Source organism: Gossypium hirsutum, chromosome A05 (genome assembly GCF_007990345.1).
Source record: "Gossypium hirsutum isolate 1008001.06 chromosome A05, Gossypium_hirsutum_v2.1, whole genome shotgun sequence".
Classification (NCBI taxonomy): Eukaryota; Viridiplantae; Streptophyta; class Magnoliopsida; order Malvales; family Malvaceae; genus Gossypium; species Gossypium hirsutum.
In genome coordinates this window covers 21,405,520-21,422,885 of record NC_053428.1, presented here as the reverse complement: position 1 = coordinate 21,422,885, position 17,366 = coordinate 21,405,520, and the positions used below count along the sequence as shown (strand labels likewise).

Genomic DNA, 17,366 nt, shown 5'->3' with positions numbered 1-17,366 from the left:
TATGGAAAAAACAATCATGAAAGTCCAAGTAAAAGAAGCCAACAGTTAACTTGACTTGAGTAGTCCAAATATCAGTTGTAGGACAGCTTGTTTAAACAAGATATTTAAACATGGGAGTGAAAGAAGCACTTGAGCAAGTTATGTGAACAAGTCCCAACAATAATAAAGGTTAATAACAATAAATTCAAAAATAAATGATGATATCAAATAAAGGATAAGGCTAAAAGATTGAAACACTTTCTTAATAGAAACGAACTAAAGTAGGGATAAAGAAAGAAAGGAAAAAGTTGAAATGTGATTATGGATGTTATTTAGCTTATTGGAGCATTGTGATGTGTTGGAGGCTAATGACATAATGCTGGTTGTTTTACTAGTCAAGTGTTGATTGGTTGTGTTTAGGTTTGTTAGTTTTCTAGTAAAAATATTGTCACATGATTGGTTTTAGTAGATGTTGAGATCTTGATTGAACCATAGTTAGGGGTACTGGTTAAAACTCAAAATATTTAATTAAAGATTTTATGGAGATACTAATAAATAGAAAAGAGTAAAGTTGTGGGAGGTAAACATCGTTCCATGTTTGGTTTTATTAGTGATAGATTTGCTTTTATAAAATTAATAGGGTTGTTTGTTTGGGTGATTTGTAGTAGGAGTTTAATTATTATTTATTATTATACTAAATAGATTTTCTTTTTGTCCTTTCACCAACTGGTTTTGTTAATTAGATTGAGTGCCGACTCAAACTATGTTTCTTGTCTTTGTATTTTAGTTTATTGTTCTAATGGAGTGTTGTCGTAACAATATTAAATCCTTCATTGCTATTTTACAAGGGATTTTGGGTAGGACCAAACTAGTTGAAGTCTTTTCCATTTCAAGTTATTATTTCATGTATTAGCGATGTATGATAACAATCTCAAGTAATCTTTATTTTTATTTCTTATTATTAGAAAATGTTTATTGTTGAATGATATTTTAGAGATATCAACTTGGATTACAGTTTTGGATATCTATTAGTGTTTTTTTTTTATAAATTTACATATTTTAAATTTGGATTTTAAATTTATCATTCATTATGAATTCAGAGTAAATGTGAAAATCTTAAATATTCATTATCCGAATTCATGTTACTTATTTGAATAATGGATGAAATTTTAAATTCGAAACTACCTTGAAATTTTGATTTTATATATATAATTAGGACTTTTAATGTATTTCGAATTTAAATTTAAGCAAATTTAGATATCCAACAAATTGAAATTTTTAAAATCAAATTTTTATAAATTTGAATATCCAACAAATAATAATATTTTATTTAATTTAATTTTAAATAATAATACTCAAATAATTTACATTTAACAAACACATTCAAATAATTCAAAAAATGCAGCAATCATATTCATTATCATTCTTAGTACTAATGTGCTTTGTTTAAGTATAGTTATTTTAAATTTTAATTAAATTCATCTATATTTGAAAATAAATAAAATATTTAAATTTTTTTAAGTTCATATAATTTAAAATAAATTAAAAATGTTATTTTTTTTAGTCTTTAGTAATTTTTTATTAGAAATTAGTATATAAATCATTTTCATATTTTTTTTATAAGAGAAAGAGAGATGATTATCAATAAATGTTTATGAGAGACTATTCAATGCATAGTTATTGCATAAGTTTCATGTATCGTTGATAAATAATAATATGACACCTCATCATTTAATTAAAATAAAAAATAGTAAAAGACTTATAAATAAATATTAATAACTTTATTTAAACATAATTAAATAATAATTAATTATAAATAAATGCTAAAACCTTAAAACTATAACCTAAACCTAAGAACTTAAACCTTTAAACACAATATCCTAAAATAAGAGTTAATAATATTTATTTATAATAGTTACCATCAATATTTAAATTAATAATCTTTATTTACATGTGCTTCAATAAATAAATTCTAAAAAAAACATGATTTTAATTTCATTTTAAAAAATAATATCCTGAGTCCAACCCGAGACGTAGCTTAGCAAAATTTCCCCTTTTCCTTTATTTGTCAGATTAGCGTAGAGAATTCCGTGTAAGAGCCGGTCACTTTAGATTTGGCGCTTTCTACCTTTATTTTTCCAGCTCCCAAAAACGTCTCTCTCCATTTTGCTTGAACAACTCGATTATCAAATCCCCTGGGTTTTTTTTTTCTCGTTCAAATCTTTATCCCTCACCTCTTCTACTCTGAAGTTTCCTAAAACAACCCAACTGGGTTTCCCTCCTTCTTCATCCAAAAAAACATGGTTCAAGGGAGTTCTTACATATGCAGCCTGGTTCAATCCTTACGGTCTGCTTCTTTTCCATCCAAGGTATGTTACTTATATCCCTTTTGACTGCCTGTTGTTCTTATATATTCTACATTTTTAACTTACTGCTTTTGCTTGCATGATCAAAAAAGTTGTTTCTTTCATTTATAAAATTCTCAGAGTATTTATCTGGTATTGTTCTGCTTTGTCCATTGCTGGATTTCAATTATTCTAATCTTTTTCTGTTTACTGGCTTTAAAACTCAGCGTTTTACAACAACTCTTGTTTTTTTTTTCTTTTTTTACTTTGTTTGATCTTGTATTAATTATCCCAGGATATGCCTAAAGCTTTAATTATTGGCTTATTAATCCCAGATGATAAGTTGTCTAATTTAGACCTGTAATAACTGTACCATGCATATATATTCCGGTGATTGAAATAGGGCAGCAATCGGAAGCATAACTGTTTCTGAATACCACTTGTTTTCACTAATGATTCGAACATATAATGTTAGTCACATGGTCTATGTTTTCATGAGATGTAACTTCTCAAAGACAAGAATGAGATAGCTCCAATGTATGTTCTGTATTACAGGTTTTTGTCCAAGCTAAGTAAGCTTTTTAAATAATGAAAACATAGGATTTTGGGCTGAAGAAGTACAACTAATATGTTTCTTTTATACATGTCTATATATAGCTTGCAAATTACCGCGGCTACACATCTCGGGCCGCTTCTAATTCTCTCCATCACCCATCTACTTACAGGTAACAAAGTTGAGCTAAAATATGATTTTCAGCTTAACAAGTTCTTGTCAAATGTTCGGGTCGCAGTGTTTGGTTTTAGCTACAAAGTGCATGCATGCTTGTCTGTATTATTAACTTTGGTTTTCAAAGAGATAAATTAAAAAAAAAAAAACCCAAAACACGTGGGAAGTCGTGTTCATGAATGTTTTGGATAAGTGAATAAATTATTAAAATACTCAAACATTATGGTCATTGTTAACTTATTGTCGTCGACTATACTGAATATTTTATCCCATTTCCTAATTTTTTATAAAAAATAATAAAATCCAATTTGAAAATAGTGACGATGAGTACGCGGATGTGGATTGGGATAAACTTGGATTTGGTTTGACACCTACTGATTACATGTACGTTATGAGATGTTCCAAAGACGATAATTTTAAAGAAGGACGACTTAGTCGCTTCGCCAATATCGAAATAAGCCCTTCCGCAGGAGTCTTAAATTATGGCCAGGCAAGCACTCCATTTCCCCTTATTTCGCCCTAACATTTCATTGTAACAAAAAACAGAAAAACGTGGAGTTGACAACCAAACTGAAGAAATTTATGAAATATTTTTGCCGTTGCTGACTTGGAGATGCATTTACCAAACATTTTCCATTATATTATTATTACTTTAATTTGGGACCTTTCTCACATGCTGAATACTTAAGATTGGAGACAAATCCAAATCTAAAGTCAAAAGAGTAAAGATTTGGACAAAGATTTTTTTTTTTAAGGTTACCAAGTTTTCCCATTATGTCAGATTCATAATAATCTAATTAATCCGGCTCTAAAAACTATATCCAGGGCATATATGAAGGAACGAAAGCAAACAGGACAGAAGATGGACGGATTCTTCTATTCCGTCCAGACCAAAATGCTACTCGAATGATGCATGGGGCTGAAAGATTGTGCATGCCTTCACCTTCCATTCAACAGTTTGTCGATGCAGTGAAAGAAACTGTGTTTGCTAACAAGCGTTGGGTAAATTTAAATAAAATAAAAAAAAAAGAATTCGCATATCTGAACACAGTTTTCCCCGAAAATTATTAGATTTTCATTTTCTTTTTACAAATTCATGAATTGATTCCATGATTACGTGCAGATTCCTCCTCCAGGAAAAGGGTCATTGTATGTTAGGCCTCTTCTTGTGGGAACAGGTCCTATTTTAGGTTTGGCACCTGCCCCCGAGTATACATTCCTCGTTTATGCTTCTCCTGTCCGTAACTATTTCAAGGTGGATTTCAATTTTTTTCCGAAGCTTTGGATTTCCATAAAAGCTGCTTGTTTATGTTCTGATTACCCTGGATTCAGGACGGTACTGCGCCTCTGAACTTATATATTGATGAAGAATTTGTTCGGGCTTCTCCTGGAGGAGCAGGAGGTGTCAAGACAATCACGAACTATGCTCCAGTACGCAACATAATAACATTTCAATGTTTCAATATTGAATTTTTTATTTTGTATTAAGTTGTAAGAGATGAAGGGTAGGTAGTAAATTTTTTTAATGCCATTGTTACAGGTTCTAAAAGCAATATCCAGAGCAAAAGACAGAGGATTTTCCGATGTCCTATACCTTGATGCCGTGAATAGGAAATATCTGGAGGAGGTCTCATCTTGTAATATTTTTATTGTGAAGGTATTGTTGGATTTTGATTGCAGGCTAATTACCGGTTAATTATCACTTTTTTGTCAGCTAAACTTATAACTAAAGAGCCGCGTTGGACCATTTACAGGGAAATCGTATCTCAACTCCTGCTATAAGTGGAACTATCCTTCAAGGGATAACTCGAAAAAGCATCCTTGAGATTGCTAGGGATCATGGTTACCAGGTGACTATCAATACTGCAAATAAGACAAGGACAGGATTTAATGCAATAACTAAATCACTAATGTGTTATATAGGTTGAAGAACGGGCAATTCCAGTGGATGACCTGGGTGATGCTGATGAAGTATTTTGCACTGGAACTGCTGTTGGAGTTGCTCCTGTAGGTAGCATTACACATCGGAACAGAAGGTAACTGATAGGATTAGAAATAGGAAGGCTGGGAGTCGGTGTTGTTAATCTATTTAAACCGTGTGTATTTGCAGAATTGAATTCAAAACAGAGGGCAGCTTGATCTGCAAAGAACTGTACTCAACTCTGGTGGGACTGCAAACTGGTCGCATTGAGGATAAGAAAGGATGGACGGTGGAGATCCATTAAGCACTCCAAGGCTTATATAACTTCTTGTATTATATATGAACGGGGATAGGAGTTTGGTCTTTTTTTAAACTGGCACTGAGAAAACTGGTTATTCAAAATCTGGTTTGGATTTCAAATATGTACTTAGTAATTTACATATGAATAAAATGGAAAATATAATAATAGCATCTATTTGATGGATTAATACTATCTAATCTTTCTAGATATTTACCTTAATAACTTGATAAACCCCAATGAAGCTCAGGGATGTGCTTGGGCCTTTTCCAGTAGGCTGATCTTGCCACATACAGTAACAATTTCTATGAGTTGGGCTCAAACAACATCTTCCTTATTATATTATCCACCCATTTAATCTTTTATTTAAACCTATCCTTTAAAAAGTCTGTTTGGATAGAGAATAAAAGTGTAATTATATGTTGTAATTATTAAAAATTATAATTGGTTAATAAAGTGTAATTATATCATAATTTCCTATTTTATATTTGGTAGTACAAATTGTAGTTATACAGTTATGTAAGTTATATTTAAAAAAAAAAATTAGTATGATAAAAAAAATAATTTCTAAACAAGTAACAAAAATTAAAATCAAATCGTCATTTGTATTATGTCAATATAAAAAAGTAGTTGATAATACAATTATTAATAAATATAGCGAGAAAAACAAATATCATATAGAATATTATCTAATTGTTTTATTGCATTTTTGTTGGGCTATTCTCTCTTTAATATTTTGAATATATGCTCTTTATTATCATCTGAATTTAAATATGCAATATCAAAATTATCAAATTTTTTTTTCATGTATTATTCGAAGTTATTTGAAGTGTGGATCATCTAAATTCCACCTATAATTGAATTTATGAAATATGTAACATATTAGTATGATCCAGCCTTTTTTTAATGCTATATTAATGTGATGTTAATATGAGAAATATCTTTTTAAAATAATAAATATCTTCTCAACCAAATTTTGAAGCCTTGAATATCTTATATTAAAGAGTTTGTGAGCTATTTATAGTGCTTCTATCAAATAGTATCATACCCCACAATATAATGTTGGAAAATATTTTCTATTTGCATAACTAACATCAATCTCATAATATTTGGGTTCACAGTCTAACTAACATATAACTTTAATTTTAAAATTTTATATAAACTTAATTTGCAGAAAGTCTTATGATAGGTTAAATATATCATTTTTATAAAGCTTAAATTAAGTAAAAAATAATAAAATATATATAATATATAAGTTTTATAAAAAAAATTATAAATTTGTTGAAAACTTTCATAACACTTTTTATAAATAATATAATTTTTTTTGTCATAACTTCATAAAGTTATTTTTTAAAAAAGAAGCTTGATAAGAAAAATACTATGACATTTTTTAATGAATAAGTTTATTATTTTAATAATATATAGCATGGACACATAAATAAGTTATATTCATACTTCTTGTCTATAACTTTTTATATATACTTTTATAACATGTAAATTATTTTTTATAATAAATTTTTTGGCCATAACTTTAAAAAAAATTATGATTTAAATAATATACTTTTTTATAACTTTATAAAATACACAAATTATTTTTATAATATAATTTTTTAGTACTTATAATATAAGAAATTTTTTGTTATAACCATCTCAAATGCTCATACATGTTCATGATTATAATATAATTTTTATAAATTATATAAAAATAATTTCTAAAATTAAATTTGGGTATAATTACCCGTGTAATCATTTAAATTTTTACCCTCCCCTAAGAATTAGAAAGTGTAATTAGGGTGCTTCAATTACACCCACTTCAATGGAACCTATTAATTATCATGATTACCTAAACATGTCACTCTTGGATTCTCAGGCCAATAGGATTGTTCTTGCATATAATTGTTTTTAATTATACAATAGGATCCTATTGGCATGAGAATCCATGAGTTCCCCCCCCCCCCCAAATCGATTGCTTTGAAAGCCCTACAAGAGAGTGTTGGTATTCAACATAAGAGTCTTCATGGCTAATTGTATGTAGCTTCTTCATTCACCAAAAACAAAACAAAATAATTACGCCTAAAATCAATTATATGTAACTTTCTAAACACTGCCCTTGTTTAAACCTGCATTAATTTTTAATATTTTTTTAAGTATAAGATTTTAGAAAATTGGGTTAGATTTTATAAATGAGTATTGGATTATTGCCTTATTGGATAAATCTCATAATTATATATGAATTATGATTTAATGTGTAATTTAATATATTAAATTATATTTGGTGTAATTATACACATGAAATTTTATTTTTAAGTCAATTATACACATTTAAAGAAATAAACATATCAATTTATTTTTATATTTGATAAATATAATTATTTTTTATACGATATATAAACATAGAATGGTGCTACATCAACAATTATGTCAATAATTTTTAAAAATTAGATTAAATCAAAATATTACGTATAAAACTATATATTAGATAAAAATTTATATCCAATTTTAAGATTTATTTCGCTAAGATTTTTATTTCCATACGTAATAATTAAAAATCAGAATAGAAAAATAAAGATTATAGTGTGAATATGCTGAAGCTATTTTAGTTGTGTTATCTCTTTTTAATAGGCTTATCAATTTCGAAGGTTATAGATGAAATGAAAGGTTATTTTTATTTTATTAATTGAAAACAGATAAAAGCATAGGGACAGTTCTTACATAAGAGTTTCACTTAATGGGGAAATTATGAAATCCAATCCAATAGGGAACAACCCATCCTTGAGCATCGAGCAGTCCATCCATTGGCTTCTCTTACAACAAATGAGAAATGAATCATATTAAATGGTTTTTAATTTAAAAATAAAAATAGAAACCAAAGTTATCAAAATTTTCAAATTTATGTCAAAGCTTATCATAAAAGATTACTAGAATTACATCAAGATGATAAAGTCATTTTAAAATGGATTAAAATTATATAAAAAGTTATTTTTTGTTGTCAAAATCAAAGTATTCATTGCCGGTAATAGTGATTAATCTATTTATCTTATTATAAAATAAAATCCATTTTTATAAATGAGAATGAAACTCCCAACATATGATTAAAAGATGAAATGAGCAACCATTACATCACACCTCTTTATTAGAAAAAAACTATTAAAATCATTGAAGGATACAAAAATAATATATAATATATGTTATATACCACATAAAATGTTAGGTACTTCCTATTACCTATTATATGTTTACCCAAAACCATTTTTCTAACTAATATATTTAATTCAATAAAAAATAATTTAGAAATTCATTAAACGTATAGATTATACAATTTTAGAGTTTAATACTTGACTAAAGTCTTGGACTTAAAATGTGGGAGGGTATCCTAATGTATATTAGTCACTACAAATACAGAACAAATATAGTTTATGATGAAAAAAGTCCTGTGATGCATGTATATGCCCCTAGTAAGTCACTAAATGAAGATTGAATGAGGAAATTACAGCTGTGTAAAATGGACTAGTGATGAATTATTATTACATGTAATATTCTACGTGTACAAATTTTGGACTAAACTTTTATATACACTTTCATTGATTAGAAGCCACAATTTTAGCTTGGTCTGTGCTCCTTCATTTCACTCTATTTTATTACTATTTCGCTGTTTGTCCAGCAGTTAGGTTTATTGCTTCTTCATGTCTTCGTCACCATATACCCTTCATAGAAAAGGCTAATGTATCAAATACAGGTACGTACTCATTTTTTGACATGAAAAAGGGGAGGAAAGAAAATCAATGAACAGAAAATGTAGAACAGCTTGTGTTGGTTCTGTTGGGAAAACCATATTTTAATAAGATAAGTTTGGTTTTTTCTTTTACATGTTTGTATGGCTGTCAAAACAAGGGGAAAAGAGAATAGAACCTGGAGAAGGAAGTTGTCTTGAGCTGTACTAAAGAACAAGATTGTCAAAAGGGAAGATTGACTTTTGCAAGGTGTAGGTCCAATATTGAAGCTTGGAAATTATGTTGCAAGAAAAAACAAGGTTAATGGTGACCTACTAAATTGACCTTCTCCATCTGCACATTTCTTTTTGAAATCACACCTCTTTTTTCCTTTCTTCTTCCATATGTGTTACTTGGTAATACATAGTTTATTCTTTACCTTTTTCCTTCTTTTATTTATTATTATTATTGGGGAGGGGGGGTAGGAAGGTCAAAACGCATTGGGATTTGTAATTTTCTAACATCTTTTTGATTTTTCATTGAAGTAAATATATACAGATTTTTTGCTATTCAATGGATAGAGAAAGGATTGGAAGGTGGAAAGTGTATGAAAGAAAGTAGGATTTTCCCTTTGTGCTTTTACTGAATAAAATATGTAGATAGGGCAGGGTTTTTGGCATGGAAATTAAAGGTTAAAGGTAAGATGGTTGGGGCTGGATATGATAAACGGTTTGGCTGCCTTCAAATATGGCTGCACCACTACATTAATAGCATATCTGTCTTGCACTAACAAAACTATACATGTACCCACCAAAAAGAAAAACTAAACTATATAATATGGACACCCAACAATTCACAAGGTCAAGCAAGGTGTGATGTTGACGCTTGGACTCTTGCCCGCCACTTCCAATCTTCACCCTATCATTATTGTTGTCGTTTCATATATATGTATTTTTTAAGTGAAAATTTAATTGTTAATAACTCACGAGTATATATAGCTTAAGATGTGATGGTAGCTAATTAAGCTCAAAAGAAGGGAAGAAATTGGAATCATGAAGTTTAATAAATAGTAATCGATAAATGAAGTTTAATGATCTCCTATGGGATATATGTAACCCATCAATTATATTTTAATTTAATTTAGCAATTACAAAGGTTTTTTTCATTTATAAAATAAATGCATTGCTATAAAGATATTTGTCATTTTATATTATGTAAAATTTAAAAAATATTTAATAGGATTCGAACCCAAAACACAATAATATTTAATAAATTAATTATTTTAATTAAAACTTTATTTAATATTGTATAAATATATTTATTATATAATTTTTTATAATTTAATATTTCTTAAGATTTTATGTGGGAAAGATTGACCAATTCTCTTTGAAATAAGGAGGTATGCGCAGTCACATAACACATGATTTGAAAAGCCCTCTCTTGTTGATCAGGTGTTGCCTTCACCAAGTATATGTGGAGGCTTGCAGCCTAGTTCTGAATGTTGCTAAATACACTGCATGCATGTCACTAAATAAATTTGGTGACCTACTAAGAAAAGGAAGAAACTTCCTTCATTTGTTTCAATATATATCCACATTTTTCTAGATTTTGTGCTACTTGTCTCGCTGCAGCTTGCAGTACTTGTATATGGATTATGTGGTCATTCAAATTACATGCACACCCAGCATCAGATTCCAATCAATGGATTTGACTTTTGTTTTCACAATTTCAACTTTTTATTTCAGCCTACAATTCCTCTCTATGATTTTTTATTTTCACAAATATAATTGACCATTATAAATCTGATTGTTACACAAATTAAATATACTGATGTTATAATAGTGATGAGCAAATCCATGGAAAGTGATGCAGCAATTTCTTATGAAACCCCTCTCATATATAAATTAATGACACTATCTCTTTCCTTGCTACCATTTCTTTTTAAGAAAAGAAATTTATCAGCATTATATATATATTATGATTTCAGAATGTAAACAATAGCAAATACAATATGCAACAAGAATGATAATAAATAATTAATCCTAAGGTTCTGCAGTAAATAGTACAAATATATATATATAAGTCATACCTCTATGTGCACTTATTAATAATAATGTGATAATGCAGGTAAACGTAACGTTCCACTATTCAATGCCAATATATATACTCTTACAAAAATACAAATATAAATTTGACGTTTCACATATGTATATAAATTACAAATATTAACATATGACACTTACATTCGATTTTGAAGTTAATTTGAAGAACATAATAGGTTAAGGAAGAAAAAAAAGAAACAGCAGCCTTTTTTATGTATAAAATTAAATATTGATTACTTGGTATCATTCTAGACTAAGGCAGACAAGTAGAAAAAACCCTATTCTCCTGTTCTGGCATTTTTATTTTCTATAATTTTTTTATACCAAAGTCTTTCTTTATGCCATACCTTTTTATTTCTTTCTTAAAAAAAGGAAAACCTATATAAATATATATAAATGGATCTTCTCAGAAACATGTTTATCCTTTTCCAGCTTTATTAATCCCTTCCTCTCTCCTATAATTCTTGCTTCAGTGGAAAGAGAGAGAAAAGTTAAAAAAGGAATACTAAGAGAGAAAAAAAAAAAAAGCATGGGAGAGCTCCTTGCTGTGACAAAGCTAACGTCAAGAAAGGCCCATGGTCACCTGAAGAAGACACCAAGCTCAAGGCATACATCGAGCAGCATGGCACTGGCGGAAACTGGATCGCTTTGCCTCACAAAATTGGTAATTTTTAAACCTAAAATCAATCAATCAATCAATCAGTCAGCTCTGCTTGGTTTTATTGTTCCTTATTTCAAGCAGAAATAGTACTGATTATCAGTAAATTAATTTTGAGTTTTGTGGTCTCTGATGAGATTTCTAAAGGGTTGGGTTTTTTTTTCCCTGTATCTTAGGCCTTAAGAGATGTGGGAAGAGCTGCCGCCTCAGATGGTTAAACTATCTCCGCCCAAATATTAAGCATGGAGGATTCTCCGAAGAAGAAGATAAAATTATTTGCAGCCTCTATATCAGTATTGGGAGCAGGTACCTTTTGGTTCTAAAAATCATTCATAAAGTCAACAAACCCTATATTTTTCGATTCATTTGAAACAAAACTTGCATGGTCGTGTTAACAGGTGGTCTATTATTGCTGCACAATTACCGGGGAGGACTGATAACGATATAAAGAACTATTGGAACACAAGGCTTAAGAAGAAGCTTCTGGGCAAGCAACGCAAAGAGCATCAGTCTCGAAGAGGCAACAGCCTAAAGCAAGATATGAAGAGATCATCATCTAGTGTGGGGGATTCCATGGTTCCTGCAGATAACATCAATCAAATCCCTTACTGGCCAGAGCTGCCTGTGCTGGCTGCGGCGGCGGCTCCCATACCGCACTCAAGTCAAGAACATCGCATTGACAGCCAAGCCTCGATGAGAAGATTACTAATCAAGCTTGGGGGAAGATTTTCTGAGGATGATCATGTGGTTAATGATGGGACAACTCTTCATCAGTTTCCTAATGATTTATCCACCACTGATCAGGATCTTTACGAGCAGACTGTCTATGTGCCCTCTTCTTCTTCTTCTTCTCCCATGGATGCCTTGAGCTTAAGCAATAACATTGGTTCTCAGTTTGTGAACTCTCAGTTCGCCATAGATGGAGGAAATCTGCCCATGCTGCAAGGACAAAGCACTACTTTTTCATCAGAGCTCCAGGAAATGGGATATAGCAACAACCCACAGAGATTAGATGGAATGGAGTTCTTATATGGGGAAGACATGGTCGATAATAGAGGTGTGAATCCTTGTGAAAGCATTGGCTGGGGTGACACAAGCTCTCTGGTTGGCCCTCCTTGTGCTTCGGAATATGGAGTCATGCAACAAGGAATGCTTCAAGAATATGGTTTTAGTGAGATGAGGTACCCAGGAGGAGCGCAATAGCATAGGAAATGGTGGTGTTGGAAATTGGAATCATAGACCAAAAACCCTAATAATAATCTCGTTGAATTACATGCTTGCTTTCTTTGTTCATGCTTAATCAATCAATAGTGACTGTAATTTATCTTGTGTTTTATACTGCGCTTTCCATAATATTCATTCTCTTTGCTGATTGTTGAACTAGGGAATTGTGAAGCTTCAATGTCTAGTGTTTTTTTTTTTTGCCAACTGTGGACAAATATAGATCAACGTATCTCAGATGATTAACTGATGAAATGGTATGCATTTTCTTACATTCTATATCCATGTTCTTTTTATTACATGTCACGAATGTTCCTTTGGGATGTTCAAACAAGCCGCAGCCAGCATGCTATAGATTCCTTAAAAATAAAATCCGTTGTATCTATCTAACTATCTTCTAGCCTTTTGGTGATAGAATCTTATCTATGGATTGGCGGGCTACTGGCTAGAACTATTTGCATGCCAGCAAACATAAACAAAATCTTCAAAGGCTAAAGCACATGCTACCCTTCTTTAATTATTCATCAATGTTCTTAAAGAACACTTCCTTTTCTAATCATCAACATTTTATGCTAGCTTGTCCGTCAATCTCCTATTACATGTAATTCATCAATATTCAACCAAGCGTGTAATGCTTTATTTGTTTGCTATATATAGTTTGTAGAAATATTTAAGGTGCCTGCAGCCAAGTAATGATAAGTTTCTGTTCAGGGAACTGATACATGCAGATATAGAAACAACTGAAATTAGCAGCTGCGACAAGGCTTACTTCTTTCGAGCATACATCCTAGTTGTAAGTACATTAGCTACTTATCATGCATCCACTTGAATCACAATGGCGACTGAAAACATCAGTGCTGCTCGATATTCAGGGTCCAAATAGTTTACTCCCGTCCCATCAGCACGTGTGAAAACTGACAATATCCCTGACAACTATCAATTATACTCATGCGTACAGCTAGCTAGACAAATGTGGTAGCAGCATCCTCTTGTTTGATATATGTAGATATTGGAGTTTCAGATTACTATATATCCAGCTTCTGCCACCCTACATATAAAATAAGTATATAACCGAAGCTTGAGCTTCCCATCTATGTATATCTCTTTCTGACAAAGTAACATTCCTATAAGAAAATCTTTCACTTCGAGTAGCTGAAAACACAAGGCCCCTGTTATGGGTGTACTTCGAGCTTTCTGTTCAAAATATAGAGGTGGGGGGAATGGGTGACTGAACAAGTTCAAACTTAGGGTTTTATCGCACATATTAATTTGAAGAATGTCTTGATATGTGAGAGAGTGGAAATTAAGGAAAATGAGAGCTAAAGCTACTCTTACAGTTACTTAAAAAAAAAAAAACTACCCTCCACTTAATTTAGCAGCTTTTGAAAAATGAAATAAAAATATAAAATTATATATAAATTTTGATTTGACGTGGGATATCATATATGAATTTTGACTTTTTATAATTTTATATATAAAATTTTAATTTGATTTAAGTTTACATAGATATACTGTATACATAAACTATTATATTAATTTAATATAAAAATAAATATATGTATTCATTTATTTAAATGTTTGCAATTGAATCAAAACTAAAATTTCATCTATACATATAAACCACAATTCAAGTTTCATGTATATAATTATACCAAATTAAAGTTCATTGAAATAAAATTAATATATAAATTTGATATTTATCGCATTTAAGAATTTTGGTTTAAGATTTAAATCTTCAGTATTATTATAAAAAAAATGTTTTGCAAAATTAAAATACACATTTTAAACATTATATTCTAAAATAAAAATAAATTAATTTAAATGATATTTAAAATCATTAATATTATTTGATATATGAAATATACTCACTTAGATTAATAAAAACATATAAAAATTATGGTAACTTCTCATTGGTATATGAAATATAAATTTTAAATTTTAATTTGATGATTTTAAGATTACATATAAATATAACAATTTATAAATTTAAATATATATTGTAAATAAATAAATAAAAAGTGAAAAGATGATTATGATTTAACTCAAAAATGAAATTTGAAAAGGTATAAATATCGAATTTTGAAAGTGCAGGATCCATGAAAAATTTAATTACTAAAGACACCCTTAATCTGTTAGACGTTAATTGGTGTCTATAATTGATGAGGCTGACGTTGTTTTCACCTAACTAGCTCTAATCATTTGAATGGTTGCTAACAGTTCCATCTGATTACTGGGTGGCATTTGCTCACAGGCAATGGGGGGTTAATTTTAAAATCCCATATTCCTTAACGTACCTTTGTAGCTCATTTTTCTGTCACAGCTCATGCTTCTAATTTTCATGAAATTGATTAAAGTTAGCAATTAATAATATATATATATAGGCTAAGACTAGGGTGTCAAAATTTTGTGGATATATTCCTCTTTTCAATGCATCACATTCGAAATCAGAAGAATTGCAGCTTCTTGAGATTATGTCCAAAGTCAAAATCCTTGTGTTGATTACAGTTGGATGAGAATAAGAAAAATGATTAAGTGTGTATTTTGTTGACAAACTTTTCTATTGTTTGGTAAGGCATGGTCATAATATCTGTTAAAATGGGTTGACAATTTCCCAGAAACCCTACCTGTTCTTCTTCTTTTAAACGTTTGGTCCCGTCCTCACCTAAGCCAACTTTAAAACCCTAATTACTACTTAATCAATGCTGTCATCACAATATATTAGCAATGTGATATATTTCCTTCACATGCTCCTTTTCACTAATCCTTTAGCTCTTTTCCCTCTCTCAAGTTTCCAAAGTTTTAGATTTTTTTTTTTAAAATAAAATAAAATTCCATGGACATATAGTTGAATTAACGTAGGTATGTCTTAACTGAAAAATTAAAAATATTATTATCGATATCATAACGCTACAGATTGTACTAGTTAAATTTGCCATCACATTTTAAGTCGGAATTAAATAATTTAAGTCTTGTTTCAATCAAATTTTTTATCAATTTTTACTCAAGTGTACCAAATAGTAGTAACTAAAAAACCAAAATATATATTTTATTCAAAACTAAAAGTTATACTATAAATATCTATACTGTATTATTGTTTAAATTTTCGATTAATTTTATTGTTAATAGAACATTAATTTAGTTGAAAAAAAATAATTAAAACTTCATTATTTTTACAAAATAGCAAATATTAAGATGAAGGTGTGTTTATCTTTTTTTTTATATAAAATATTAGTATGATAAAATTTAAACTTGAAACATTATAATCCAATAAATATATCTTAATTTGATATAATATTTTTTTAAAAAAATATCAATAAATCCAAAACACACTAAAATAAAAAACAATCGGTCCACTGTACCACACTGAAAACCTTGCCCTTAATCCCAAAAGATAAAAAGGGTAAGAAGAAATTAATGTTGGAAACGTTCAATATATATATATATATATATATATCCTGACATGCATTTAGCTTTGCAGAGTAATGCAAAAATAAAAATAATAATAACAAAGGGCAACCAGATAGGCAAAAGGAAAGTGCCATAGAATGAGCCAATAATTTCTGGAAAAGAAAAACAATTAATTAGTTTAATTTGAATAACTGTAAAGCAAAAAAAGAATATCCCAGGCGAGGAAGAAGCAGAACAGAAAAGGTCCAAAAGAAGAAACCAAGAATTCCAATATTTCAGAGTTAATTAAAATTGAATAAGTAGGCAAAAACCATGATTAAGGCCCCCTTGTTCCTGGATGACAACAACCAAACGACGACTTATTTCACCCCCACTCTTCTATTATATTATACACTGATAGTGACACTCATTAACATCGATATATTGATCTACGTCTTGGGGGTAAAAAAAACCAAATATTATAGCATGCATCAAAATCAAATGTAGCTCTAAATTAATGTTATTTTCGTAGGATGATAGCCGTCGGAAGCCATTCCTTTAGCTTTGTCAAAAGTGGGATTTGAATGTACCCAAAAAGTAGGATTTGGAGATGATGATACTTCTCTGGGGCTTACATTTTTGTCTTTTTCTTTTTATAAATTAATTGCTGCTAATATAGCTACTTGTCTGACATTATAGTAAGTTATAAGAGCAAGGTAATTAAGATATTCTTAGAATAGCTTCGTCGATTAATTATGAGAAAATAACTCACCAATTTTTATTATTATCCAAACTCAAGAAAATATATGCTTAGCTGTATTAACTCCTTGTTATTTTCCTAACAATAATGCTAATATCAATTTTATTATTATCTAAATTTTCATTTATTATTTTCTCTTCCTTATTCCATAAATCTATTTCTTAATTATAAAAGTTCTAATCATAAATTTAGCTTTTAATATTTATATCATTTTGTTAATTTGTTTCTTATCTTTTTTAATTAAATTTGGCCGTCAAC

General features: G+C 29.5%; 2 protein-coding genes across 2 annotated transcripts; both read left to right on the top strand.

Moving 5' to 3' along the window:
- Window positions 1–2,027: 2,027 nt before the first annotated feature.
- LOC107957884 (branched-chain-amino-acid aminotransferase 2, chloroplastic) lies at window positions 2,028–5,460 on the top strand. Its single transcript, XM_016893502.2, has 10 exons — window positions 2,028–2,348; window positions 2,982–3,049; window positions 3,370–3,541; window positions 3,877–4,053; window positions 4,175–4,306; window positions 4,384–4,482; window positions 4,592–4,708; window positions 4,806–4,901; window positions 4,975–5,087; window positions 5,162–5,460. The coding sequence occupies exons 1-10, from the start codon at window positions 2,280–2,282 to the stop codon at window positions 5,274–5,276; spliced, it is 1,158 nt and encodes a 385-aa protein (XP_016748991.1). The 5' UTR covers window positions 2,028–2,279; the 3' UTR covers window positions 5,277–5,460.
- Window positions 5,461–11,583: 6,123 nt separating this feature from the next.
- LOC107957885 (transcription factor MYB36) lies at window positions 11,584–13,206 on the top strand (the record flags this gene model as incomplete). Its single annotated transcript, XM_016893503.2, has 3 exons — window positions 11,584–11,746; window positions 11,917–12,046; window positions 12,139–13,206. Coding segments are annotated over 3 exons (1,098 nt in total), but the record flags the coding sequence as incomplete, so codon positions are not given.
- Window positions 13,207–17,366: the final 4,160 nt, after the last annotated feature.